This window comes from Phodopus roborovskii, unplaced genomic scaffold (genome assembly GCF_943737965.1).
Source record: "Phodopus roborovskii unplaced genomic scaffold, PHOROB, whole genome shotgun sequence".
Classification (NCBI taxonomy): domain Eukaryota; kingdom Metazoa; phylum Chordata; class Mammalia; order Rodentia; family Cricetidae; genus Phodopus; species Phodopus roborovskii.
Genome location: NW_026126434.1, coordinates 27,877,091 through 27,903,061, shown reverse-complemented (window position 1 = coordinate 27,903,061; position 25,971 = coordinate 27,877,091). Strand labels below are relative to the sequence as shown.

Here is a 25,971-nt window from a genome sequence, read left to right as displayed (position 1 = left end):
GCCTCTGATGTCTGTCCCAGTGATTGCCTTTTCCAGAATGTTACATGAATGGAGACATTCAGCATGTACCTCCAACTTGCACAGTGTATCTGAGATCCATCTGTCTGTGTTTTCAGTCATTTGTTCCTTTTCATTCCTGGGTTATGTTACTAGCTCTTGTAGACCAGGCTGGCCTTGAACTCACAGAGATCTATCTGCCTGCCTCTGCCTCCCAAGTGCTGGGATTAAAGGCATGCACCACCACTGACCAGCAAGGGTCCTTTATAGAGGTATGCCACAGTTTATCCTTTCCCCACCCAGGGACAGTGAGTCATTTTCGGTTTTGGACAGTTGCAGGTAAAACTACTGTTTCCACTTTTCAAGCAGACATACATTCTCATTTTCTGGGATGAACATGTCATTGTGGGACATGGGCTCTGGGCTCTGGGTTCTGGGTGGAGATTCTTTTCAAAGAAGCCACTCGGCCGCTGTGCAGAGTGACACACCATTCTGGATCCCCTGCAGTATGCTGTCATCGCCAGGCCTCCGCCTCATCAGGTCCATTAAGCTTTGGCCATCCTAGGAGAGGAGAGATGTCTACCTTTCCAGGCTGATCATCTGTGTGTGCCCCAGTCCTCAGGGAGTGTCTATGTACACCGGCTGCTGCTCATTTCAAAAATGGGTCATAGCCAGGCAGTGGTGGTGCACGCCTGTAATCCCAGCACTTGGGAGGCAGAGACAGGCAGATCTCTGTTCGAGGCCAGCCTGGTCTACAGAGTGAGTTCCAGGACAGCCAGGACTACAGAGAGAAGCCCTGTCTCGAAAAGCAAATGAACAAAAAAAATCAAAACTGGGACATCTCTCCTTCTGTTTCCGAGTTGTAAGGTCGCTTTATTTTTGGCATAAGTTCTTTCTTGTCTTTTTTGAGAGAAGGTATAGCTCAGACCGGCCTCCATCAGTTCTCCTGTTTCAGCCTCCCAATGCTGTCTTTACATCATCATGCCTGGATGAATTGAAATTACTTTGTTTATTCATTTCTTTTGGACATCTTTGTTTTTGTTTTCTAAGATTTGTGAGACAGGGTCTTATAATTATAGCTCAAGTTGGCCTTGAACATTCAGTGATTCCCTTGCCCTCAGCCTCCCAGGAACTCAACTAGGTTTACAGGCCTGTGCCACCCACCCACCACACTTTGCTGACAACTTCATTATCCTAAGTACTGTTCTTCAAACGTGCTTTCCTCTCAGTGTATAACCACCATCACAATGTCTTTTGAGATCTTAATTTTGGAGAAGTTAAGTTTGTTTTTTGTATGTTTGTTTTGTTTTTGATGGATAAGGTCATAAGTTTTGTTTGTGGGGGCGGGGTATACCTGATCTTGCATGTACATGCATGTATGGGTCTTGTTGCAGAGACTGGAGGTTGGTGTCAAGTGTCTTCCTCTGTTGTTTTCCACTATTTACTGAGTTCTGAGACTCAGTGTCTCACTGTGTAGCCCTGGCTGGCTTGAAGCTTCTACATAGACCAGGCTGGCCTGGAGCACGAGATCCTCCTGCCTCTGCCTCCTTAGTGCTGGGATTAAAGGTGTGCATCAACGTACACAATCTACCTTACATTTTTCAGACAAGGTCTCCCGCTGAAGGGGGCTGCTGACTGGACTAGACTGGCTGACACTTAACCATAAGGGGTCCCCATTGCTGTGTTCTCCCACCCTCAGCTGGTGCTGTAGCCTCGTATACCACACGTAGCATTTTCTAGGGGGATGCCCAAGATTCTCATTCTGCTCTCACGCTCACACAGCAGGCACATTACTAACTGAGCCATCCCCCTAGCTCCTAGCCCCAGGGGTATTTTTTTATGTACTTTTTTCTAGAAACGTTGTAGCTTTGAGTTCTGTACTTAACTTTTGCATGTCCAGCTGTGTCAGCACTGTGTTGAAACATCTTTTTATTCACTACATTGCCTTTGTAATGTTGCTGTTATTCCAGAAGCATCTTGAGTATTCTGGTCCTCCATCTTGCTATATACACTCAGAACCAGGATGCTGCTTTCCATGCATGCTTACCCTGTGTCTGTGTGTGGGTTGATGCTGAGTCCCACTGTTTGGGAAACTCTGGTGCCTGGGCTGTATGAGTTTGCCCACCCTGTGGGTGCACTCTTAATTTAGAGCAGGCACAGTTCTGGTGAAGTCTGAAACGACATGAGCCACACATAGCCGTTCACACCTATAATCCCAGTGCTCTGCAGATGGAGGCAAGGGTTACTGTGAACTCAAAAGAGTTCAAGGCTGGGTGGGGCTATAGTGTGAGCCCCTCTCTAAAAAGATCATGGATATTAACTTTGGCAAAACAGGCCTGTACTCTAATGTTGCATTTGAAGGTGGTGCTCCATGAGGGAGGGGTTGATTCTCTAAGAGGCTTCAGGTGGGACGATTGCACACAGCTCCCTCAACCTTTCAAGTGAAGGTGAAGGAACCTCGGCTTTCCTTATGGGACTGTCTCCTGACTGTGGTGGGGATTTTAATGTCCCAAGGACAAGAGTTCTCTCGGTTCTCAAGAGCTTCGAAAGAAGATTTATAATCTCATGCCCGCCCCTCTGCTCCTAGCTGCTCTGCCGTTTGGCTGTTGAGAGGGAGTGCCATGGGCGGCCTGTTTAATGGAACCACAGTGTGGGCAGCATTCTGCCTGCAGTCCTGCCCTTGCCCTTTGGTGTGGCTCACTGGAGCTTGCAGACAAGGGGGGAGACATTAGCTATGAAATGGACTTGCTGGTCTTTCAGAAGCCCTGACTGTCCTGTCAGCAACCAGAATCCACTGGCCCAGAAGGGAGGCTATCAGTAGCCTACCATGGTTTAGTTCAGTTAAGTCCTTTCTCCTTTTCCATTAATGTCATTTTCGTATGCAGCTTTTATGAACTAATTGATCTGTTTTCCAAAGGTTATATTTATGTTAATATTAATAAGACAGAGCTTGGCCTGCCTTAGTCAGTAGTGTGGGGTGGAACGGGATATACTTTCAAATTGCCTTGTTAATTATACTGGTATACTCTCACCAAAAAGAAAAAGAAAGTATGAGAGTAAATCTGGATGGCATGCTCAGGCCCTGTGCCTCTTTTTTCTCAGAGTTGCTAGAGGTGGCCGAGTTGTGGAAGCGTGGTTCACTCAGGCCATTGCTGTCTCTATGCAGTAATGCATGCAGTAATGGCTGTGAGGTGGTCTAACTTGAATTTAACCCAGGATGGAGTCACTTGTGACAAATGACCTTGAGAATTTGCTTTTTGTACTTGTCTGTAGATCATGGATCCAAGTTTGTCTTGGTTCTTAAGCATCAATCTATTCTTTCTTAAGCGTCAATCTATTCTTTCTTAATTGCTGCTAAATAGCCCCTCTCAGTTTTCAGGGCTTCTCTGTTAACTGTGTTGCTATAGGCATACTGTATACGCATTGTGTTTCTCTGCATGAGCCTGCTCACCCAGCGCCCTCCTCTGGCCTTTTTGAGCACCTGCACACACTTGGCATACACTCACACAGATACAAACATACATTTTAAAAATTTCAGGAAAAAACAAAATTAGCAGTGGGGACTTGGTCATTTGGCACATGCCTTGCAAGCATGAGGCCCAACATGGGTCATGAACATGAATTTTTTTTTCTTTCTTCTTTGTTTTTGTTGTTGTTTTTCCAGATAGGATTTCTCTGTATAGCTGTGGCTCTCCTGGAACTTGAGAAGACCAGGCTGGCTTTAAACTCACACAGATCCACCTGTCTCTGCCTCCCAAGTGCTGGGGTTAAAGGCGAGCACCACCACTGCCTGGCTGATAAACAGGAGGGTTCTCCAGCCCTGGTGAACCCCCAGATTCAGTGAGACCTAATCCCCCAGAATGTGGAACGTATACCTTAGGAATAGCACTAAGGTTGACTGGTGATCTATTTATGCACACACATGTACATCAGTGTGAAAAGGCACACAAACACATATGCTTGAGAAAACAAAATTGGCAAATGTCTGAACTTCTGAAGATATATTCTTGCTTATTTTTATTTAGTTTCTGAGTTGCCTATGTTTTTTGTTGTTGTTTTTATTCATTTATTTATTTATTAACATTAAAATTAATGATGTCTGAATGAAGTAGTATACACTTAGTTCCATTATTTGGAAGACAGAGGCCAGAGGGTCTTTTAAGTCTGGGAGTTCAAAAGCATGTAATATAATGAACACACCGTACCCCATCTCAAAAAGGAAGAAAATAAAATAGTGGCTGTTGTTCTTTTGCTACAACTATTGCCTATGAAACACTAACATGAGACTCAGCGCCCACGTGGGTTTATTGAGAGAGGGGAGAGAAGGGAGTAGCTGGTGGCCAATGGAAAGCAGGGGGGAGAGAGAGAAGAAAGAGAGAAGGCAAGGGAGAGAGGGCAAGAGAGAAAGAGCAAGAAAGAGGGGCGCGCTTGGCGCACTTGCTTTAAAAGGGGGGCTTGTGCATGCGTAACTGAGTCCCCTGCACAGCCAGGTAAAGCTTGAGCAGCCAAGTAAAGCCTGACGTAGTAATGATGTGGCCATGAGCGTCCCGCCCATCGTTGGGGGCGGGGTTAGCAGACTGCTGGTTCCCAACAGTGGCAGTAGTGATGGCAGTGGTGATGCACACCTTTAACCCCAGCACTATGGAGGCAGAGGCAAGCAGATCTCTGTGAGTTTGAGGCCAGAGTGGTCTACAGAGTGAGTTCCGGGATAGACAGGGCTACACAGAAGCCCTGTCTTGAAACCCCTTCCCCACAAGAAGAAAAAAGAAATACTTCTTGTAAGTACATGTGATGTTGCATGGTGGCCAAGAGGGGAGGCATTTGAAGCCCGTCACTGAGGCTGGGAGAGGAGCAGCAGGAAGAGTGAAGATAAAGCTCAGGTTATGCTTCCTCTAGGCTCGTTTTAGCCTCCCACCTCTGTGCAGCTTTCTTCCACACTTCATCACACTTCATCTGAAGGAGGAGTATAAAGTGATAGACTTCATCATAGCCAGCATGTGGGAGTGAAGCCGGCCGTCACTGTAGGTAGCCTGACATTCAATGATTATACAAAGCTGTAAGAGTCTTGTTTGATAAGCAGGGTGCCCCCACCCCTGTGGGAACAGTCAGAATAGTTGGAGGAGTTTGGAGTTGCAAGAGTCAAACAGTAATGGAGAAGCACAGACAGAAATGGCTCAGTCACGCCGGCCCCTTGTGAGACAGTTTGAGCCACAAAGGATCTCTGCTTGCCTGAAACTGGCCCTCAGTCTCGGTGAGCAGAATGCTGAGCCTGTTGCAGCACAGGAGAATTTCCACCAGATACGTTGCTCACACCCATAGAGCTGGAAAAACCCAGCCATAGGACAAAGTGTCAGCGGATCCTTGAGGAGGAAAACATATATCCCCCCAAAGCTCCAGGCCCATGTGTCAAGTAGGGATATTCCTTCTGTGGTTCAAATTGCCTCAAACAATTTCTGTTCTTCTCAGTCAGTGTTTGACTCTGCAGTGGTCATCCCAGGCATGTGACCACTCAGAACTGCAGTGACAATTTTGCATGTTTGATAGCACACAGAAAGGTAGCCAGGAGGTCTAACAGTGGGTCTGTGAAGCCAAGGCTTAGTATGAACAGCCATGGCTGCCATGCAGGCACAAGTGCGTGTGCCATGGTTCTAAGGGTTTCCAGGTGCAGTCGAGTATCTGATGTCCCTGAGAACCGAGAACCATGCAGTTGGGTAAGAGGACTGATATTTCCCCAGGGGAGGGACCTGACCCCTCAGTTCTCCCTCTGCTCCTGTACCTGAGCCTTGGTGACTCCTTGCAGCCTGGCCTCTCGCGTGCTCTGCATGCCACTCCTGCTGTTGGTTAAGTCAGACTTCAGAAAGAGAAAATAGTGCCAGTGCTCAGTCCCTATCTTTACCTGGAAATCCAGGCTGGCTTTTCATGGCAGTAGTGTGAGTTCCTGAGTGTGTAAACAGGGGCCCCTCTTCCCCAGCCTCTGACTTAAGCTTCTGACACAAGCTGGGACTGCCTCACTACTCACAGTGCTGCTGCTTTGGGGTTAGACTGGTTCACTTTTCCCTCTGATTGAATAAGCCTTGTGAATGTGGTGCCCATATTTTCTTCCAGAAAATGTTTTGACAGCTATTTATATACATGGACATGTGTGATAAATAAAGAAAATAGTTGAAAGGGGGAAGACTATCTTAAATTCATATGAAAGTGGTTTTGTAACAGGCAGTCTGATGTTCAAAAGCGGGACAAATTGTGTCCACCTAAGAGGTCAGAGATAGCTTCATGAAGAGAGGGTCTGAGCCAAGCCCAAGACCAGAGGTTCCAGGCAGGGGTGTGGCACACTTAAGTGGAGGAGGAGGTGGAGAGTTGCCCGGAGCCTGGCCAGTGCTCCGGTTTGGCTGGAACAAAGAGAGCTTGTCATCGAGTTGGATCTCAAATGCCAATCTTCATCCCAGACACAGAGCAGTACTGTTGAAACTGTAGGAGTGGGGTGACACCACAGGAGGTGGACTTTAAAGAGGCTAGAATCTGGAAGTCTTGGCTTGGGAAAAGCTGGAGGCAGGAATAGCTTGCAGCCAGAAATCTTCCTGAATCTCTAAGGGTGACTAGAACCTGTCCTAGAGGGACAGGAGGAAGTTGCAGGGAGGAGGAAGAGGTGGGATAACTCTCAGGGGTAGGATAACAGGAGAGTGCCAAGTGTGGGTGAACAAGGGCTGCCTGCTGAGGGCAATTCTGAGGGTCATATAGCCTGGCTGCTGAGGGCGATTCTGAGGGTCATGTAGCCTGGCTGCTGAGGGCGATTCTGAGGGTCATGTAGCCTGGCTGCTGAGGGCAATTCTGAGGTTTCTAGCCTGGCTGAAAAGTATTATGTAACCAGAAAAGTGGAGTTGGGAAGGCCATGACTGAGAGAAGATGCTAAATGAAATCTGAGTGGTCTGTGTTCTAGGAGAATGTCTGTGTGGATGTGCCCATAACACCCAGAGGCAGGACTCTGAAGATTAGGAGAGATGCTAAGATTAGTAGAGCTGAGCTGAGGAGGAAAAGATAGAGTCAGCAAGCAGAAATGAGCACAGGGCTGGGTGGAAGTTTGTGTTTTCCAGGATCTGGAACCTGTTGCTTCCTGTTAGTCACAATCCTGGTGACTGTTCACTTTCAAGTCATCAACATGGGAAGGAGAAGGCATTTTAAAGATAGTCCCTAAACATTGAGTGTGTGACTGTAGTTATGTTAAGATGGGGTGGGGAGGACAAGAGGGTCACAAGTTTCACACCATCCTGGACAGCAGAGTGAAGCTATCCTAAGCAGCAACATCCTAGGTGGCTGAGACTCTAAAAATTCCAGGTCAAAGAAGCAGAGGAAAATGAACATGCAGACACCATTAATCCCATGCCAAGTGACTCAGAGCTAGAAGATGAAGACTAGAAAGTGTCAGGTGATTGGAAGGCTGCTGGTAAATCCTAATGAGACAGGTACTACTCTGAGATGAATGGGAAGGATGAATGAAATTCCCTGGGGGTTGACGTGGTGACAGGATGGATCAGTTACAATGTGTGTTACAGTCTTCTAGTTGTAGTCTTCTCGGGAGACCGTGTCATGTACTCCAGAAGGTGTTGTGGGTAAAAATGATGGTTTGAAGGAACACAACAGAGTGTCACTCTGATGGTGACATCAGGGTTTTCAGGAAAGAGGAAGAAAGAATTCAGTTGAGCAGGCCAGGTGCAGAAGCTTGCATTTGAACTCTTGGTCTCTTGCTTTTGGTCAGTTACCTTCAGGGTCCTTTACCTTCTTGAAACTTCAGCTTATATGTAAATAAGAGATGCCAGTTCTTCCTGGTAGTTGGAAATTCTAAAGTGCTGTGAACACAGAGCAGAGCTTTCTAATGGGAAGCCTTGGAAACCAGCTGGATGAGCAGAGTTTACTAAAGGAACGTGGAAGAGACAGCATGCTGAGCATAGGGGAAATGGGGGAGACAGCAGGGTGAGCAGGGGTAACCTGGGGGATCTGGTGGGGTGAGGTGAATCTATGAAGGAATGGCTTAGTTGTTTGAGACTCAAACAGGCTCAACATTACAGCAGCTACAGAAGAGAAAACAAATGGCTATGGCTGCCCAGTATTGTTAGAGCTGGGACGTAAGCCCTACTCCACTGAACCCAGACCTGCATCTTTACCATGAGACTAGAACCATCTTATCATTTTGGAGTGACTGCAGAGACAGAAGTAATCGCATCTCACCAGAGTGTTCCAGAGTGCCCTCATGCACCCCAGCTGTTCATGTTCTGAAAAAGACCCCAAGAAGGGGAAGTCACTGGGATGGACTGTCACTGGCACCTCTTGGCTCCCATTATGTCTTCTCTTCTGTTCTCAGGTTGCTGTGGGCTGGAATAGATGCTTTCGGATCATGGTCTGTAGTAGTGATTGTATCACCTAGTCAGGACCTTTCTCCATGAGAAAGCATGTGCTCTCCAAGAACGGGGCAGCCTTGTGCTGGGGCTGCTGGACACATATGTCTTCAGTGTGTTCTCTCTGTATTGATTGATGATTGATTGATTGATTGATTGATTGATTGATTGATTGATTGATTGATTGATTGATTTTGGAGACAGAATCTTGCTATGTAGCCTGGCTGGCCTTGAATTCAAAGCAGTCCTCCTGCCTCAGAATCCTGAATTGAATTATAGATTTGAGGCATGTGATGGTTTGAATAAGATGTCCTGCATAGCCTTGGACCTTGGAGTACTTGGTCCCCAGTTAGTAGCACTATCTGGGTATGGCCTTGTTGGAGGAGGTATGGCAAAGGGGCAGCTATGAAAGTGTAAACCATTTCCATTTCACTCTCTCTGCCTCATACTTGAGGTTTAAAATTAAGTCCTTGGTTTCTTCTATTCATTGCCTTGGTCACAGTGTTTTATTCCATCGATAGAAAAGTAGCCTAAGCCACCATGCTTAGGTTAGGTGTGGCTTTTGAGGGACAGACAGTGCCCTAGCTTATTAGATCCCAGTTTCAGCCAGGCATGGTGGCATGCAGTTCTAGTCTCAACACAGAGCCAGATGGCAAGTTTGAAGCCAATGTGGTCTACAGAGTTCTAAGCTAGTCAGGGCTACCTAGTAAGACACTGTCTCAATACACAGAAAGAAGAAGTGAGGCAGAGGGTCAGACAGACAGACACTAAAGTTCTTGTGCCTTGATGAGCTGGCTCTTCAGGAGCCCAGGCATCTTTGCGGTGTGACAGACTTGCAGGTTGTTTTGTGACTCGCAGAGCTTCTTTGCCTCTACAGATCCCCATCCCACACAAGCTCCTGTCCCTTCTGTCTGCCCACATAGCCTCCCCCTAGCATCTGTGTGGGGTTGGCATCTGCTCCCCTTTCTTCACTGATGGCATGAATGAGTGGCTGTCTGAAGGCCTTCATTGTCAGTTCCCCCAGTAAGCGGCCAGAACCTTCTCTGACTTGGGTTTTGAGTCCTACCAGTCCAGTGAGCCAAGAAGTCTCCCAGTGCTGGGCTGTGGAGTTCTCCTTCTGTTGCTCCTAACCACCCATGAATGTTATGGGAAGCTGAAGCGGCCCTGCAGCCCTGCAACCCTGCAGCCCTGCAGCCCAGACCCCTTCCTGCACTTTGGGCAGGAGCATTGGACAGTTGGCAGATCCACAGCCTCTCCAAGGAAAGCATTAGTAACTGAAACTTCCACTAGATGCATGTGCTGTCTTCTCTGTAGCCTCAACATATGGATACCAGGCCATTTTGTCCTGGGCACTCATTGTCATAGTGGCTGTTTGCAGCTGTGAAGTCATGACTTTCTCAGGCCTCAGTTACACTGAATAAAGCTCACTCTCTCACTTGCTCCCCTGTTTTTTCCACCTGGAGAACTCATCCAAGTTGTTCAGGACCTGCCCTTTAGGGTATAGTATTAATGTGTGACATCTGTAAACGTCCAGAATGGTCAGATGGTAGGGGAAGGAGGCACTGAAGATCATACTTCTGGGTTCCCGTGGATTAGTAATCAGAGCCTGTAATGAGTTGGCTGCCCTGCCTCTGCCCTGCAGACCTGCCCAGAGTTGACCAGTGCAGGAGCCTGGAGTGAGCTGATTGTTGGGGCCTGCAGAGGCTTTCTCAGAAGAACTAGCCCTGTGAGACCCTGGCATCACCTTGTGGAGACAGTTTCAGCACCTCATGTATGTGACACGCTGGTCATCTGCACCCTTCTCCCCAGCTGCCCAGTGTTGTTCATTGAACCTCCTTAAAGGCCTTGCAGCTGCCAGTGTATAAGTGTGAAGTGGGGGCTGCACTCTGCTGCACCCAAGGAGCAGGTGTCATCACCAAATGTGGGGCCTGTTGTGGCAGTAAAGGGCTTTTTAAGCATCATGCAGTCCAACCTGCAGAGGCTCAGCAGTCTGGCCACACCACCGGAGAGGGCCAGTTCTTCCTCCTGGGTGAACTCTGCCCAACCACCCTGGGCAAGGCACACCATGCCTGGGGCCACAAATTACTCATCTGTGTAAACACTGGAACCACACATCCTGGTCTGTGGTGCTCCAGCCTCATGAACAGTTTCTGGGCTGTTTGGGCAGATCAGGGAATTCTTTGATTCCACACATGTAGAAGACTAGATGTCGCTTCCATGCATTAGCTTTGGAATGTGATTTCCTGCTGGGTGTGGTGTTGCCTAAGCTGATGGCACAAGTGAAAATCTGTAATAGGACTGAGTTCCCACAGGGTGTCCCGGGGTGGCACATGGACTTGGCCAATTATTTACAGTACTTCACAGCAGAAGCTTTTGAGAGTATAGTAGTATTTGGCCTCAGGAACTAGCAGTGTCAGATTCCTAGGGTGTAAGGGAGGTCTCCAGAGAATAGCAGCTGTCTCCTGGCTTGACAAACTAGACTGTTTCCTTTTCCAGTGGATCAGCTAAGGTTAAACTTAAACAAATACGAGCAGCTGGGAGGCTTTGGCAAGAGTGAGGCTCACACATTCGCCAAAAAAAAAAAAAAAAAAAAAAAAGTTTGTTCCTGCGGAAGGACGAGGCGTGGATGTGGATCTGAGTGGCCCTGAGGAGAAAGGAAGCAGCTACTTCCCCTGCCGTTTTGTTTTGCACTTTCAGTTAAGGAATTCCAGAAGTTGCAGGTTGTGATCATGACCTCCCTTTTCCCCTGTAGCCAGCCACTTGCCAGAGGGAGAGAGGGCGGGCGGCTCTAAAAAACAGTGGCCTTTATGGAAATGTATCCAGTGTCCTAGGAGTTACTCTCGCTGGCCTTGTCTTGTTCCCTGTCCCTCATTCTGTCCTTACTCTGTCCTTTCGCGTGTCCTTTGTGTCTGCAGTTAGCGCTTCTCCTGACCTTATATAGCAAGGTCTGGTTGCTAACGTTAACAGAGGTCTAACAAGGGGATGGCTGCCAGGCAGCGTTTCAGGCCAGCGTTTGGAATTTCATAAACGCTCTGACTGTGGGTACAAATTGAACATGAACAATATGAAACTGTTTTCCTCCTTCCCCTCTTCTGTTCTCTCCCTCCCCTCAGCCAACCCAACCTCTTTCTTTCTCCCTGTTGTGAACCTCTGCCATCACACGCCGCATAGGAACTCTGTTGATTTTTGCCACGTTTAATTTTTTATTTCTCTTTGTCCACTCCAAGACCACAGGCGGAGCAGCATCAGCCGGAGCCAGGACTCTGTGGAGGGGCAGGACGGGCAGGTCCCGGAGCAGTTCTCAGGTCTCCTCCACGGCTCCTCCCCAGTGTGTGAGGTGGGGCAGGACCCTTTCCAGCTGCTTACTGCCCCCAGCCAGAACCACCCAGAGTCCCCCCAGCAGGACGCCTACCACGAGGCCAGCATGCAGCTAGAAGAGCCGGGTGTGCAAGGCACTGGAAATACACAGCCCAGTGTCCTGGACCAAAGCAAGCGAGTGGGCTTCCCAGCAGGCCTGACTGCCCCAGCCAGTGGAGCACACCTCCAAACTTTGACTCACACAGTACCTCTGCACCCTGCTGGTGCTGAGGAGGACGACGACAAGAGCATAGCCAGAAGCCGGGCCCCTCCCACCAGCAAGCCCAAAGCTGAGCTCAAACTCAGCCGCAGTTTGTCTAAGTCTGACTCTGACCTCCTGACCTGCTCCCCCACGGAGGACACTACGATGGGGAGTCGCAGCGAGTCTCTGTCCAACTGCAGCATCGGGAAGAAGAGGCTGGAGAAGTCACCTTCATTTGCCTCTGAGTGGGATGAGGTAAGGCTGTTGTGATGTCACAGAGAATTTGGGCTGGGTGGCCAGGCTGTAGCCCACTCCAGCTCCCCATGTGCTGGTTTCTGGGACCAGGATCTGATGATAGTTAACTATGGCAAGCTCCAAGAAGTCCAGGTCCCGGAGGATGGGTCCCTGAATAGTTAAACCTGAGGGTGGAGGCCCAGAAGGGCAGGGCAGGGCTAAGGCAGGGACAGTTCCTAGAAATGACATGTGTTTGGAAACATTTGGAGCCCATCTGCCTGCCTCATTCTGAAGTTACTTCAGAAGAGCCATGGCATCTCCTTCGAGTCCTTGGAAAGGCAGAGGGAAGAGCAGGCTTAGCAGTGGCAGCAGGTGGGGGTGGGGGGATGGAAAGAAGCTTCCAAAAGAGGTTCTAGGGGAGGGGTGTTCTATTCTGGGTTCCTCCTGGTTATTCTTGCCGTGTTCTTGAGACCCAGAAGCTGTCCCCCAGCAGATGTGTGCAGCCCGTCCCACATTCCCAGTTCCGTTAAACATAGATGGATGAGGAGAAAGCATTTCTGGTGTGAGACCTGGGATCCATTTTAACCACTGTTACTGAACATTTGGAGGTGGAACAGTATTTCCCAGAGACCTTTGGAGTATCCTTCTAGGCAGGAAAACATGTGTCTGAAAGATTCGCAAATACCCTGGGAATGTTAAAGTGCCCGTCTCACAATCTTGCTGGTCCAGAGCTACCTTTGGGGGGGATGCAGCCTGGCTCCCAGGAACAATCTTGGAATGCATTTAGCTCTCTGAAAGGAGAGGGCAGAACAGCTGCCATGTGCCTGAGAACATTCTGTAGCCCTAGTATCCAACCCAGCTTGATAGGGTTGCCACTGCAAAGTTATGTAAAGGAGAGCCCAGCCCATTCCTAGTGTGGGGCAGGGCAGGGCAGGGCAGCTTCATTCCTCCTGCTCCTTATCTCCAGACAAGACCAGTCTTAGGACTGTTGAGACAGACACAGGAATCCCTGTGCAAAAGATTTTTTTTTTTTTTTTGCTTAGCTAAAGCCTTGATGGGCCTGTTCAGAGAGGTGCCAGGCACTAGAGGGAAATTACTGCATAAGGTTGCTCTTGGGTCCCCCAGATTACACTGGAGAATATGTGTGTAAGAAGATGTCCCTTAGAGCAGCATTAGGTTAGCATCACAGTGGGGTGGAGACGTAGTTGAGCAGCAAACATGGTAGCTGGGCATGAGTGTAGGAGAACGCTTCCAGAAAGACCACAGGGAAGTGGAATTAAACTGGAATTGAACAAATAGCTCCTTTCATTCGTGACAGATTGAGGCTAACACAATGAAGAGACAATGTGAACAGATAGTTTGTTGGAGTTGGGAAAGGGGGGCATTGGGTTCCTAGAGTGTGTAAGTATAGATGGGGGCTGGTACAAAGACAGGGAAGAAAGTAGACTTGGAATCAGACAAAGAGGACCAAGCAGAGGTGAGGCAAAAGATGGGAACTGCATGAAGACAGTATCGAAGGACTGTTGAGGTGTTCTAGAAGGCGGCTTGGCTGATTCTTACATTGCTTCGTCTTCATGGCTCCCTCTCTAGGTGTCTTCACCCTAAGATGCCCATACTGCTGGGCAGGCACATTTACACTCCACTTAAATGTGGCATTACCAAGCAGTCTTAGTCTTTTCACTTTGTATTTCCTCCCAGAGAACAAGTCAGATCACCACGGCAGTGCCCAGCCTAAGTGAAGTTGGCCACTTAACACCTATACAAGGTTTTTCTGCTTTATAATGTGATGTTTTTGTGCTAGTACCACCTTTGCAGGCACACACATCACACACATGCGTACATACAGAAGCGCACATGCTTTTTTTCCAAGATGGGGTTCTATTATATGGCATAGGGGATGGCCTCAAATTTAAGATCTGCCTGCCTGCCTGCCATGACCGTTGAGTGTTGGGATCACAGGTGTGAGCCACCACACTGGGCTCTGAACTTCTGCAGCAAGTCTAAAGCACTAGAAACACTGTTGTACTTCACAGGTTTGTTTGTTGGTCTCCTCATGTAGCCCAGGCAGGCCTTGAATTTGCAGGCCTGTGATTGCAGATGTGCACCACCATGCCAGGTGACATTGCTGTATTTTAAATCTGAAAAATGTGAAAGTGCTTGAGCCATTATGAAAGAATTCATACATTTGAGCCCTATTTGCAAAATCAGAGGCATGCTGTGAGTAGTCCAGCAACCATGTGTTGTTCTGGGGATGGACCTACATTGGGTGGTCCTGTGACCAGCCTGTGCATTGCTGGGAACATTTTGTAGTTCTGGGACAATGATTTTTGCAGTATTGGGGAAGGAACCCACGTGCCAGGTGAGTCCTGTACCACTGAGCTACAGCCCCAGCCTCTCAGCATCAACTTTGAGCCATAATTTACCTGTTTTTGTGGATTCTTCTGTGTCTCCTGACTAGTCCTGGAGCCAAGCCTCTGGCGGGTTGTCCTAAATGAGGGCTGTGCTGGCTGTGTCCATCACACCCTAATCAAGGCCTTGAGACTCCTTCTATACACCCTGTGCTTCTGAGTGCTCTGTGGTGAACTCTGGATGCACTGTCTTGGGGAAGTGGCTCTGAAGAAGCTAGGGCTCAGCCAGCTCCTCACAGAAGTCTGGGAGGGAGAGGGAAAGGTCCTGGGCGGCTGTGACCTCTGCACTGATGAAGGTACAGTGAGTCTGGCAGGCGCTTCTAGAACATAATGCAAAGTAGGGACACTGTGGGCCTCTGCAAATCTGGTGGCCATTGCCATCATCTACTCCATGTCCCATGGATCTATGCTCCTGTGTGTCCTCGGGGTTACTGTCCAAGTAGGGACATGTGTTAAGTGCCTGGTTCAGTTCCTGACATGCCCAAGGAGGATTTTAGCAGATTCTAGTACTTGTCACTTCCCGGAACTTAGAAGAAAGAGCACTGAACCTCGACTGTCCGAGAACCTTAGGGAAGGCAGCACTCTTAATGGGTGACCCTCAGATGGTGGTCAAGTGACTGGAAAGCAGTGGAGTTCAAGCCCTTGATATGCCTGTCCTCCCACGTGGCTCGCCACCACAACAAAGAAGGGGGATGTGCACTGGCCAGGTAGAGCCAAGCAGATCTTTGAGAAGCTGTTGATCTTTGAGAAGCTAGTGAACTGCCTTCTCTCAGGAGAGAAGGAGGGTGAGGGGGTTCAGCCCCTTGTATACTGTGACCAGCAGGGCTGGTTGGCTGAGGGCAGAGGCTATGGCTGAGAGCATGCTCAGCTCATGGGTTTGGGGTCATGCTGCTTGCTACTGTGATGCAGCCTGTGGTGAACTGCCCCCAGCAAGATGACTTCTGAGTGCTGGCCTGGTGTAGGTCAGTCTCCAGGGGAACATCCATTAGGGACACTAGCTTTTTCTTGTGTCCTACTAGAGTCTTGCCAACCAAGAAGTAATGGAGTTTGCTTACTAAAGAGCTCTGCCTAAGGGGTCCTCTGATGCCAAACTCCAGGAGCTGTTGTCTGAGCTCTTCAGTCATGTTGGACCATGTTGTCTTGACCCCTGCAGCTCCCTGGAGAGTAAACTGAGATGCTGTGTATGAAGGAAACTTAGGTATCAAGAGGGGAAAACCCGGGCACCTCCAGTGCAGGTAACCTCTATGAATATTTTTGACATAGCCAAATTTGGTTTGTATGTTTACTAATTTATAATTTATTTCTCACCCAATAACTGAGCATTGTAGATACCTTCTCATGACAGGTAGATTTGGAGCTGGAGCTCAGTATCTGCCTTTGTATGTATGTTGCTAGTAATCTATCCCAGGACCCTGTGCAAGCTAGTCCAATGCTCAGCCGTTGGGTTGTCTCAATCCCCTGGGATCTGAAGGCTCAGTGTTGAATTGTGTAGCTACACTAGCGTTGCTGGGCTTCTGAGATGCTGTGCTCACCACATTCCCTCTACCTTTCAAGTCTGTTCCCTTCCCACATCTTTGTTAACCTGCCTATATGCTCTGCACTGACAGTCCCAGGGAAAGCTAGGCTGGCTGAGTCCCTCTAGTAAAGGCCATCATTTCTATGAGGGGCCTTTTCCAGCGGCAGTTCTGTTCATCCAGGTTCTAGTCTCTCCTTTACTCTCCAGCATGGCTTCTCCACTGTGACTTGACACTATCCCTGCAGCCTACCTTCCACCGAAAAGCTTAACACTGGCACCGTTTGTATAAATAAGTGCTGGCTTTTTGTTGTTGTTTGAGCATCTCATTTGGAAGCCCATGCTGGCCTTGAACTCACAGTAGTCCTGCTGCTAGAATGTGCTTGTGAAGTCCTGTATTACAGGTGTGTGCCACCTTGCCCAGCAATAATGCCATTATCAAGTCTCTTCAATGGAATGTGACATCTTTTCTAAGTGGGAACCTTATTTGTATCACTAAGCAAATGTAGATGGCTTTGTGCTGGAACAAAGAGCACAGCTTTGGCAAACTCATTTTTGTTTGCAGTGCTTGAGTGTTCAGGATGCTGAGAGATGGGGGTGGGGGTCGGGGTTTCAGATCTCAAAGCTTTCCCCACTTCCAGCCATAGGGAAGGCTCCAGTGTTCTGCTCTGCCAAGGTGGCAGTATCAGTGGTACCCGAATATCCTAAATAGACTCTCATCCTGTCTCCTGTGCATGGCTACATATGCAGCAACAAAAGCAACTAATGCTAGAATTCAATGTCTGCTCACCATACCATCTATAAACTAACCCTACCATGCCACGAGTCCCAAGGGTACTAAGGGCCCTTAGGTAAAATGACGGAGCCCTTCAACCTATTCACACACCCCTGCATGCATCATACCATCTCCGGATTACCTATGCCTAAGAAAGTGAAACACTGTGTAAATGGCTATTTAGCCCTGTAACATAGACAGTGAGAACAATGGGTGTATGTAGAATATAGGCATCAACTTTTATTTCCCGTAACCTTTCACTATGTAGTTGGCTGAACCTGCAGGTGTGGTCCCCTCAGAAGTAGATGCTGACTGTGTGGACAAAACAACTACCTGGTCAGGTTGTGTCTGATGTATAAAAGTCTGTGATCAAGGTCAGCTAGGTCCCCCACGTGCCTGCTTTTGAATGGGATCGAAGATTATGAAGGAGAAAACCGCAGAAGACCGCTTGTCTACTTAGCGCAAATGTCTGAGTCAGGGAACACTTGGCTGAAGGCTTAAGTGATAAATTTGTGTTTCGTAATCAGCGTTCATAAATATTAAACAAGTGGGAGATGGTGGAGAGCAGGAAAGCTTGTGCATGCCTTCTACACAGGCTGGCAATGACTCCCAAGTAGGGATGCCCATTTGGGGAATGCTGTGCTTTAGTCTGAAGTGGTGACTGAGGGACCCTGAACCCAGTCCCTTCTCGAGAGGTGAAGTGGTGGTTGGAAGAGTACCCTTTCAGGCCAGGCCCCCAAGCTTCCCCTTTTCCAGCACAGTCCCTTAGAGCTAGCATGATGTCATCAAGAGGGGAGATGATTGGTGCAGCTCCATAGAGGCTTTGTCTGCCTTAACCCTTGGGGAGTCGGGAGGTGGCATGGGTGTGCCTAGGAGGTCTGCTCTTCCACTGATGACCCTAAGCTTGCCACGGGTCTGCAGTGTGCATTGTTCCCTGGTACGTAAATAGGCGTACTTTATACTGGGCACGGCCCTCCCACTCTAAACAAGAATGTGGCACTCCCACCTCTGGGGACAGCCCGGAGCCTGGAATGTCTATTTAAGTTGCTTCCTGGCACACACTGGAGTCACAGCCTTTATCTCTGTTTCCATTGATTTTTGGTTTGAGGCATTTATTCATATTGCTTAAGTCACTCTTGCTTCCAGGGCAGCATCAGAGCTAGGCTTTCTTCATCCCTTTCTCATCTTGTATTCCATCAAGTGGGGAGGGTTCTTCTGTTTTCTCTTTCCAGTGTTTGTGACAGCATTTACATTCTGCAGAGGCACTTGTGCCTCTCTCCCATACCACCTCCTGCAGCCTGCCCGTCCTGTATAAAAGAATTAGCCTCACTCACCTGCAGCAAAAGTTCTGTGGGGTGTTAGTGAATTTGCCAAGTGAGAATTTCTCCTCCCCCCCTCTCCCTCCCTTCGTGTGTGTGTGTGTGTGTGTGTGTGTGTGTGTGTGTGTGTATGTGTGTGTGTGTGTGTGTATGTGTGTGTGTGTGTGTGTGTTGTGTGTCGGGGGACAATATGCATGAACAAGCTTGAACATGAAAGTGTACTCCTCCATATGTACCCCAGGACTACACAGAAACATTATCTTTAAAAAAAAAAAAAAAAAACTCTGATGATACATGGAAGTGAGTAGATGATTAAAATGGGACCTTTATTCCAGAGCTAAGAATCATTGAACCATCTTCTCTGACTTTGTGGGGGGGTGGTATTTAGGGTATTTAGTTTGTTGCCCACACTGTCCTTGGATTGCAACAATGAAGTTAGAAGGGTACACCATCACACCCCACCTTCACATCTCAGGACATTTCTAGTATATACCCTGACTCTGGTTTTGTAGTTATGGTACCACCAGGCTGTGGGCAGGAAGGTTTTCTATGATTTTGGCAATGGTAATTTGCCTTAGATAATTCTAAACAGTTACATCTGAGACAAAATAGGAGACTTTTTATTCTGTTCTTTTTTCTTTGCAATTATTCATCAAGCTAGTTTGTTTAGTGCCTGCTGAGGCCCAGGCACTGTTGTAGATGCTGGGAAAACAGCATTGTTCAAAAACACAGAGCCTCTTACGTGGCATTCTAGGAGGCTAGCTGGAAGAGAGAGAGAAGGGGAAGGGTAAATAAGCAGGTTTGCTAGTATGCTTGTAGTTAGTCTGCAGGAAAGGACTAGGGTAAAGGATGGGACAAAGGGTTTGACAAAGCCGGCCTGTAACATCATTTAGCTACTTCCTGTCTGTCTTCCTGTAAAAGAAGTCTCACATTCCATCCTGCACCCATGTATCAATCACAGAGATGGCCCTGTAACTCAGCCTCCTTTCTTCTTCCTTCCATGTCATGCTGCTGACCATCTTTATTCTCCTGTTTCCCTGTGTGTTTGGTTTGGTTTGTTGGTTTTCTTTTAAACTGTGTTGGTGCCTTTTAAATACTCACACATCCTATTTCTAAGTTGTGAGACTATGAGATCTGAATCCCTGAGGCTGCCTCAGGCTCCATCATGCTCCCCACTGGTTGGGGTCCCTGGGTGAGTTATGCTGGAGGGATAGACTTCTGCATCCGCATCTCAGGAAGGAAGTTTCACAAGCTTATCATATGATCAGTGGAGATGAAACATAAATTCCAGGATTCTAAGACAAGGGAAGTGTTCTTAAAAATCACTAAGACAAGGTTCAGTGAGAGGAGCCAGTGGCAGATCAGGTGAAAAGGGCACCCAGGTGGTGAGTGTACATGTAAGGCCCTGCCACAGGAGCTTGCCTGGTGTGTCTTACAGGCTTCCCCCAGGAGCCTGGTGCATTTGACATGTGTCCCGCTGGAGCATGGTGCATTTCACATGCATCTCCCATAGCATGATACACTTTGCATATGTATCCCCAGGAGACTGGTACATGAATTGCAGACTTCACCACAGCAAGTTACAGAATGAAATATAGGGACTTCAGTTATCTTTGACCCTGGGTGGAGTTTGTGGTTCAGTATAGCAGGAGTTTCCTGGGCACTAGATATGAAGGCAGAGAATAGTGTCCTCAGACAAGTTTAATTGGTACTGTGTGGTTGACATGGCAGCTAAATGATTACCTGGCCAGATAGTAAGGGAACAAGCCTTTTATTTTGTATAACTCCAGGAAAGCAATTCATAGAGCTTATTTTGGCTTCCTTGGGAATCTGCAACCTTCAGGCAGCACAAAGCCATCCCCCTCTGGGGGTGGGCAGTCTGTGCCGGTCTCAGGTGTCAGCTCCAGACTTGCAGCAGATAGCTCTTCCAGCTCAGGGCGCCTCTGCTGCTCTGTTCTTGTGCCTTCCCCAGTGATATTCTCTTTCTATGCCAGAGTAAGTAGGTGAGAAGAAAGCCTGAGCCTGTAGCTGCTAAGTGACTCCTGCTGTATCTCACAGGCTCTAATGACCCAATGTCTAGCACCACAGGACCCACCTGTCAGTAGCTGTAGGCAGCCTGTTTGTCTGTCTGGACAGGTGGAAAACTGGCTGAGCTCAGTAGGGGCTTAGAAATGACAGTTTGCTTGGCAATCTGTTCCCGGCTGTCCTGATTTAATCAGCCAAGAAGCCATTGTAAACCCAAAGATATGTGTATTTTGTACAAATGTTCTGGTTTCTTCCTATTTTATTGTTTCATTGGGATGGGGGGGGGATGGGGTAGGGGTGGGGGAGACAGAGGAGAAGTGTTGAGACAGGGTGTCACTCATAGATCAGACTGGTCTGGAGCTCCTGGTGATCTTCCTGGGTTGAAGGTCAGAGACATGCACTCCTGTGCCCACCTCCCTTCCGCTGTAGGAGGCCTTGGTTTCAGCAGAACATGCTCCAGCCCAGTGCAACCTTGTCTGTTGGGCAAGGACAAGGTCCTAGAAGCTCTGCTGGGAAACTGCTCCCTTGCTGGCACAGAAACGGTATCCTGGAGAAGTTTCTTCTCAGCCACCAGTCCTGCCCATTGTGCAGCTCAGTGGACAGTAGAGACTATGAAACTCAGTGGTCTGTGACTCTTGTCTTCTTCACATTGCAGCTCAAAGTAGAACTGTTTCTGTGCCTCTGGAGGGGTTTGCGTCTTAACCAGCCCCCTCCTGCCCAGCTGTCTATGGAAATCCAGGCAGAGCCAACTGCCTGTTTATACCCTGGGGATTTTTAAAAATTTAATTTATGCCTGCCAATGGCCAGAAAGAACTGTCTTTTTTCTCAGTACTAGGGCTAGCTATGTGAGTCAGGTTGACCTTGGATGCTCCGCCCTCCATCCTCAGCTCCTGGGTGGCTGGGACTGCAAGTATACACCACCACACCCAGCCATGTGGCTGCAAATTCAAAAGTACTTAGTGAGGAACATGGAGTGAGAAATAAGTCTCCCCCTGCCTTTTTACACCCCAGTTCCTTTCCCTAGTCTCGAGTATCCTTCCAGAAGTCCCCTGCACATGTCTGAGCATCTCCAGCATAGCAAATATGGTTCTCTTTAAGATAAAAAGGATGTTGTCGTGTATGTGCTGTGTGAATCTTTCTTCATTTGATAATAGTTTTTTGATGATTATAACTAAGAACATGCAGAGCTTTGTCCTGGGACCCTGTGGCATGCACACACTGTTATCCACTTCAGAAGGTTCTTGCTGGTAAGTTCTTGCTAATTAAGAGGATTGCTGTAGTGGCGGATCCTTGTGCAGTCATTTCTAGAACCCAAATGGCTGGGTTCTTGTTAAACTTGCTCTCCCATCTAGAACACACAGAGAAAGCTGGCTCTCTACACTCCCTGGCATAGGGTTATCAAAACCTCCATCCCTTTGGTTAGTAGATTGGCAGTATTATCTTTTTTGAGACAAATATGTAGCCCAGTCTTTGAACTTAAAAGATTTCTCTTTCTCAGCCTCTCCATGGTGGAATTACAGGCATGCCCCACCACTCACAGACCAACAACACTGTCAGGGTAAAGTTCCCCAATATGTCTCATTATGAATGTGGTTGGCATTTCTTCCATTTGTTTAAAAAGCAGAAATTTTCTACAGCTGTGGTGTAACACGAATTGCAGTCCTTGGGAGGTAGAAGTTTGAAGATGAGAAAGAAGTTCTGGGTCATCCTTAGCTACAAAATAAATTCAGGCTACCTGTGCTGGATGTGACCCTATCTCAAAAACAAAAGATGAAAACAAACAGTTGTCTCCTGCATTCCTTTCTTTTTCCTTGAAGTGCGCTTCCTTACCGACTGTAAAATCTCTATGTGTCTGAAAGGTACTGGTCCTTCACAAAGGGCTTTGTTTCTCCTGCTAGTGCTGGGGCCCAGGACCCTGTGTATGCTGGGAGTACTCCATTGCTGAACTGAGCTCTCGGTGCCAGCAACCTGATTCTTTATATATGCAAAAAATTTAAATCTGTTTTCTTTTGTTTGTTTTTCCAGACAGGGTTTCTCTGTGTAGCTCTGGTTGTCCTAGAACTCGCTCTATAGACCAGGCTGGCCTTGAACTCACAGAGCTCTCTGCCTGCCTCTGGTTTCTGAATGCTGGGATTAAAGGCAAGGGCCATTTAAAAGTGAATTTTTAAGATTTTTATCTTAATTATTTGCATATGGGAGGTGGTACAGTGTATACATGTGGATGCAGGTGCCTGCAGGGGACAGAAGAGGGCCTCAGTCTCCCTGGGAGCTGGAGTTACAGGTGGTTTGGGCCACCTGATGGGAGAGCTAGGAACAGCATTCCATCCTCTGTCCTCTCCTCTGCTAGAGCATCCGTCGAGCTGTCTTAACTGCCGTCCCTCTAGCTCCAGAAATAAACATCTTTATGTGGTTATCTGTTTCCTTCAGTGACCTCTGGACTTGTGTCTGGTTAGAAAGGGCTTCCTTATGCAGTGTTTTCCAAAAACAGCATTGCTTTTCCATGGAACTTTATGGCTTTGTTTCCAGCCTTGGTTTCTTCTGGAATTTCTGTTTCGTTGGTGAGCTCTCGGTTGGTTTGTAGCAGTGGTCTGATGTAATCCACAGTGTAGTTAGATTTTTGAGAGAAGGAAACAGAGCTTTTGGAGCTGACAGACCTGGCCTAAGGCCTTGGATGTGATAAACGCAGGAAGCACTGCTTTTTAACATGATTGATTTTAGAAGTTAGGTGAGTTCAGTTTTTTTTTGTTTTGTTTTGTTTTGTTTTGTTTTTTTACTGTTTTTGTTTTAATTATTAGAATAATTTTAAATATTATGTTTACTTATTGTGTGGATGTGTGCTTGTTCCACAGAGCACATACAGAGAGGTCAGAGGACAGTGTAGGTGTGTGCACATTCCAAGAGAGCGCATACGGAGGTCAGAGGACAACTTGCAGGAGTCAATTCTTTCCTTCCCCTGTGGGAGCTCTAGGGGTGGAACTCATGTCATCAGGCTCTGTGGTCCAGGGGCAGCAGGCACCAATGAGCCTGTCAAATCCACACCCTCAGTGCCTCCTGTAAGCAGCTCCCCTTCCAGGCCAGGCTAAGGCTGCACTTTTCTGCCATCCCAGACAGACTTCACTTTGCTTTCATTTGTTTCGTACGATTCCCATCAAATTCTCAAGTTCCATAGCCGCAGCTCCTCATGGACAGAATCACTCTTCTCCGAAATGCCTGCCAGCTCTAGCTTAGACACTCCACACTCCTCTCTGCCACCCAGTGGGATCTTGAAAAGGCCTTTCCCATGTTCAGCTTGAGGTTCTGCTTCCCTCTCCTCTCTCTGTTCTCCAGCTGCCCTACCCTGCCTGTAGTGCGATATCTACCCCGCCCACACCCGTTGCACAGCTGAGTTACCAGGTGGGCAGAAGAGCAGATGCAGGATGGATGCTGCATCTTGTGCGATGGGGAGGTTTCACCTTATGCTACTTTATCCAGGATTTGCTTGTGTCTCCCACTCTTCAGAAGTTAAGAGACCAGTCTGTGGGGGAGCTCGGTCAGTGACAGGCACTTGATGCTCCCCAAGATGCCATGCACATTGCTTTTCTTGTTTAGGTTTTTGTTTGTTTGTTTTTATTTTGATTTGTCATTTTGTTTTGTTTTTTCCTTTCTTTGGTGCTGGAGCATTGAACATAGGAAGCCATACATACACAACCTGCTCCAGCTCTATTACTGACCTACATCCACAGCCACCTAGCACTCATAACTCTCCCTCCTATGACCCCTGCCTGGGAAATAAAATGACACGTCTTCCTGTGCTGTCACTGTTGGCACAATCAAAACAGGTCTTCCTTGTGCCCCACAATGTGACAGTGGCCCTGGCTGTTCTCCCTAGTGGTGAACTTGGCCTGCTCTGGCTCAGTGAGACTGCTCAGGCAAATTTTAGTAGCAGCATTACTCACTGTGACCTTAATTTGCAGTATAGATGCTTTCATACCCATTTTTCATTTGGATCAATAGGACAGATGAAGACTGGGAAAGCCTTGGTGTTATAGATGTCCTGATCAGATCCTAGAGGGTAACTGCAGCCCGTTTGTCATTTACCAAGGTTCCCTCCTGACGCCCACCCCCCATTCCCCCATTGCCTGGACAAGCACAACCTCTGAGCTTCTCCAGGCTCTCGATGTGGCTGTGTCCTTATGCCCCCAGCCATTTCACATCCCTGTCCCACCACAAAGCCTCCTCATGCACTCCCTGGTGCTGCAGAGCAGAGCGCAGACAGTCTCCATGCAGAATGCAGTCTCCATGCAGAGCAGTGCATAGGCAGTCTCCATGGAAGAGTATCTGGTGTGGCCTCTGTCCCCACCCTCTGACATCACTTATTTTGGCTCTGCTCAGTTCCCTTACTCAGCCTCACTTAACTGTTTATGCCATATCCTCACTAAGGATCCCTTTCTCCATTTTTTTTTTTTTTTTTTTTTTTTTTTTTTGTGTTGAAGTTCATCCTTCATTAAAAGATGACCCTCTAATTTCTTGTGTGTGTGTGTGTGTGTGTGTGTGTGTGTGTGTGTAAGTTTGTGTGTGTAAAACATGTGTCTACAAGCATACCCACCTGTGTAGTTCATAAACACTTTGGTACCAGTCACCTTACTACTTTTTTTGGGGTAGGGGTTGGTTATTTTTGAAAAACACAGAGAGTTTTCTCTGTGTAGCCCTGGCTGTCCTGGAACTTGATCTGTAGACCAGGCTGGCCTTGAACTCAAAGCTCCACCTGCCTTTGCCTCCTAAGTGCTGGGATCAAAGGCATGTGCCACCATTGCCCAGCTACTACTTTTTATTGTAGAGGCTTTCACTAAACCTGTAGCTGATTGTCTAAACTGGTTGGCCAGCAAGCTCCAAGGGCCCTTGTCTCCCCTGCCCCGGCATTAGAATTATAGATATTTGCCATGGCACCTGGCTTTCTTTTTGGCTGCCTGGGGTCTGAATTCAGGTTCTCAGGCTTGTACAGCAGACATCTTATGCAGTGAGCTGCCTCCCACTCCCAGTTCCCCACAGTTATTGAATGCCTACTGCATACCTAGCATTGCTGTAGGAGTTGGTCATGCAGATGAAAATAATGAGCATGGGAAACACCCAGCTTTGTCTGGGTATGGCAGCTCAGGCCTGTAATCCCAGCTGCTCAGGAGGCTGAGGCAAGAGGATCACAAACTCAAGGTCTGACTGAACTGCAGAGTTAAAGACCAGATGGTATCTCAAGACAAAATAAAGTAATGGGCTGAGTCTATAGCTCAGTAGTATGTAGTGCTTGCCTGTCTTGCCTGAGCCCCTAGGTTCTATGCCTACTGCTGTTAACAACAATAAAATAAAAGACAATCCATTTTTGAGGCACTTAATCGTATAAAAGGAGAGATTGATATTAAACCAGTTCAAGCCAGTGAGATTATCATAAATTAAATATATACTCTTGAAGAGAGATTTGAAAGCTGTTCCAGTGGCGTACTGGGAGACCCTGGCAACCTTGAGAGAAACAGTGAGGGGTGGGCCCATTCTGTCTACCTAACACCCCCTCCCACCCTGGGTGGCCCTCTCTCCTATTACCCAACACAGTGTGTTGTTGATCTTGGTTTTGTGTGCAGGACCTGTCTTCCCAGGTAGATCAGAGCCCTTTCAAAGGTGGTAACCTTCGGTCACTTTTATAAGCCCTCAGGCTCCCTAGTCCAGAGGACACTTAGAAAGCAGAACCAGCCTGGTCTACAGAGCAAGTTCCAGGACAGCCAA

At 47.9% G+C, this 25,971-nt stretch overlaps 1 protein-coding gene across 8 annotated transcripts in view; it reads left to right on the top strand.

Annotated features, from left to right (window-relative positions):
* The window catches only part of Anks1a (ankyrin repeat and sterile alpha motif domain containing 1A), a 148,274-nt gene that overhangs the window by 80,284 nt on the left and 42,019 nt on the right, over positions 1 to 25,971 (top strand). For all 8 annotated transcript variants that reach the window (XM_051187142.1, XM_051187145.1, XM_051187143.1 and 5 more), the window contains one exon: positions 11,615 to 12,201. In XM_051187142.1, the coding sequence (XP_051043099.1) occupies positions 11,615 to 12,201 (587 nt within the window). The remainder of the gene's footprint in view (positions 1 to 11,614; positions 12,202 to 25,971) is intronic.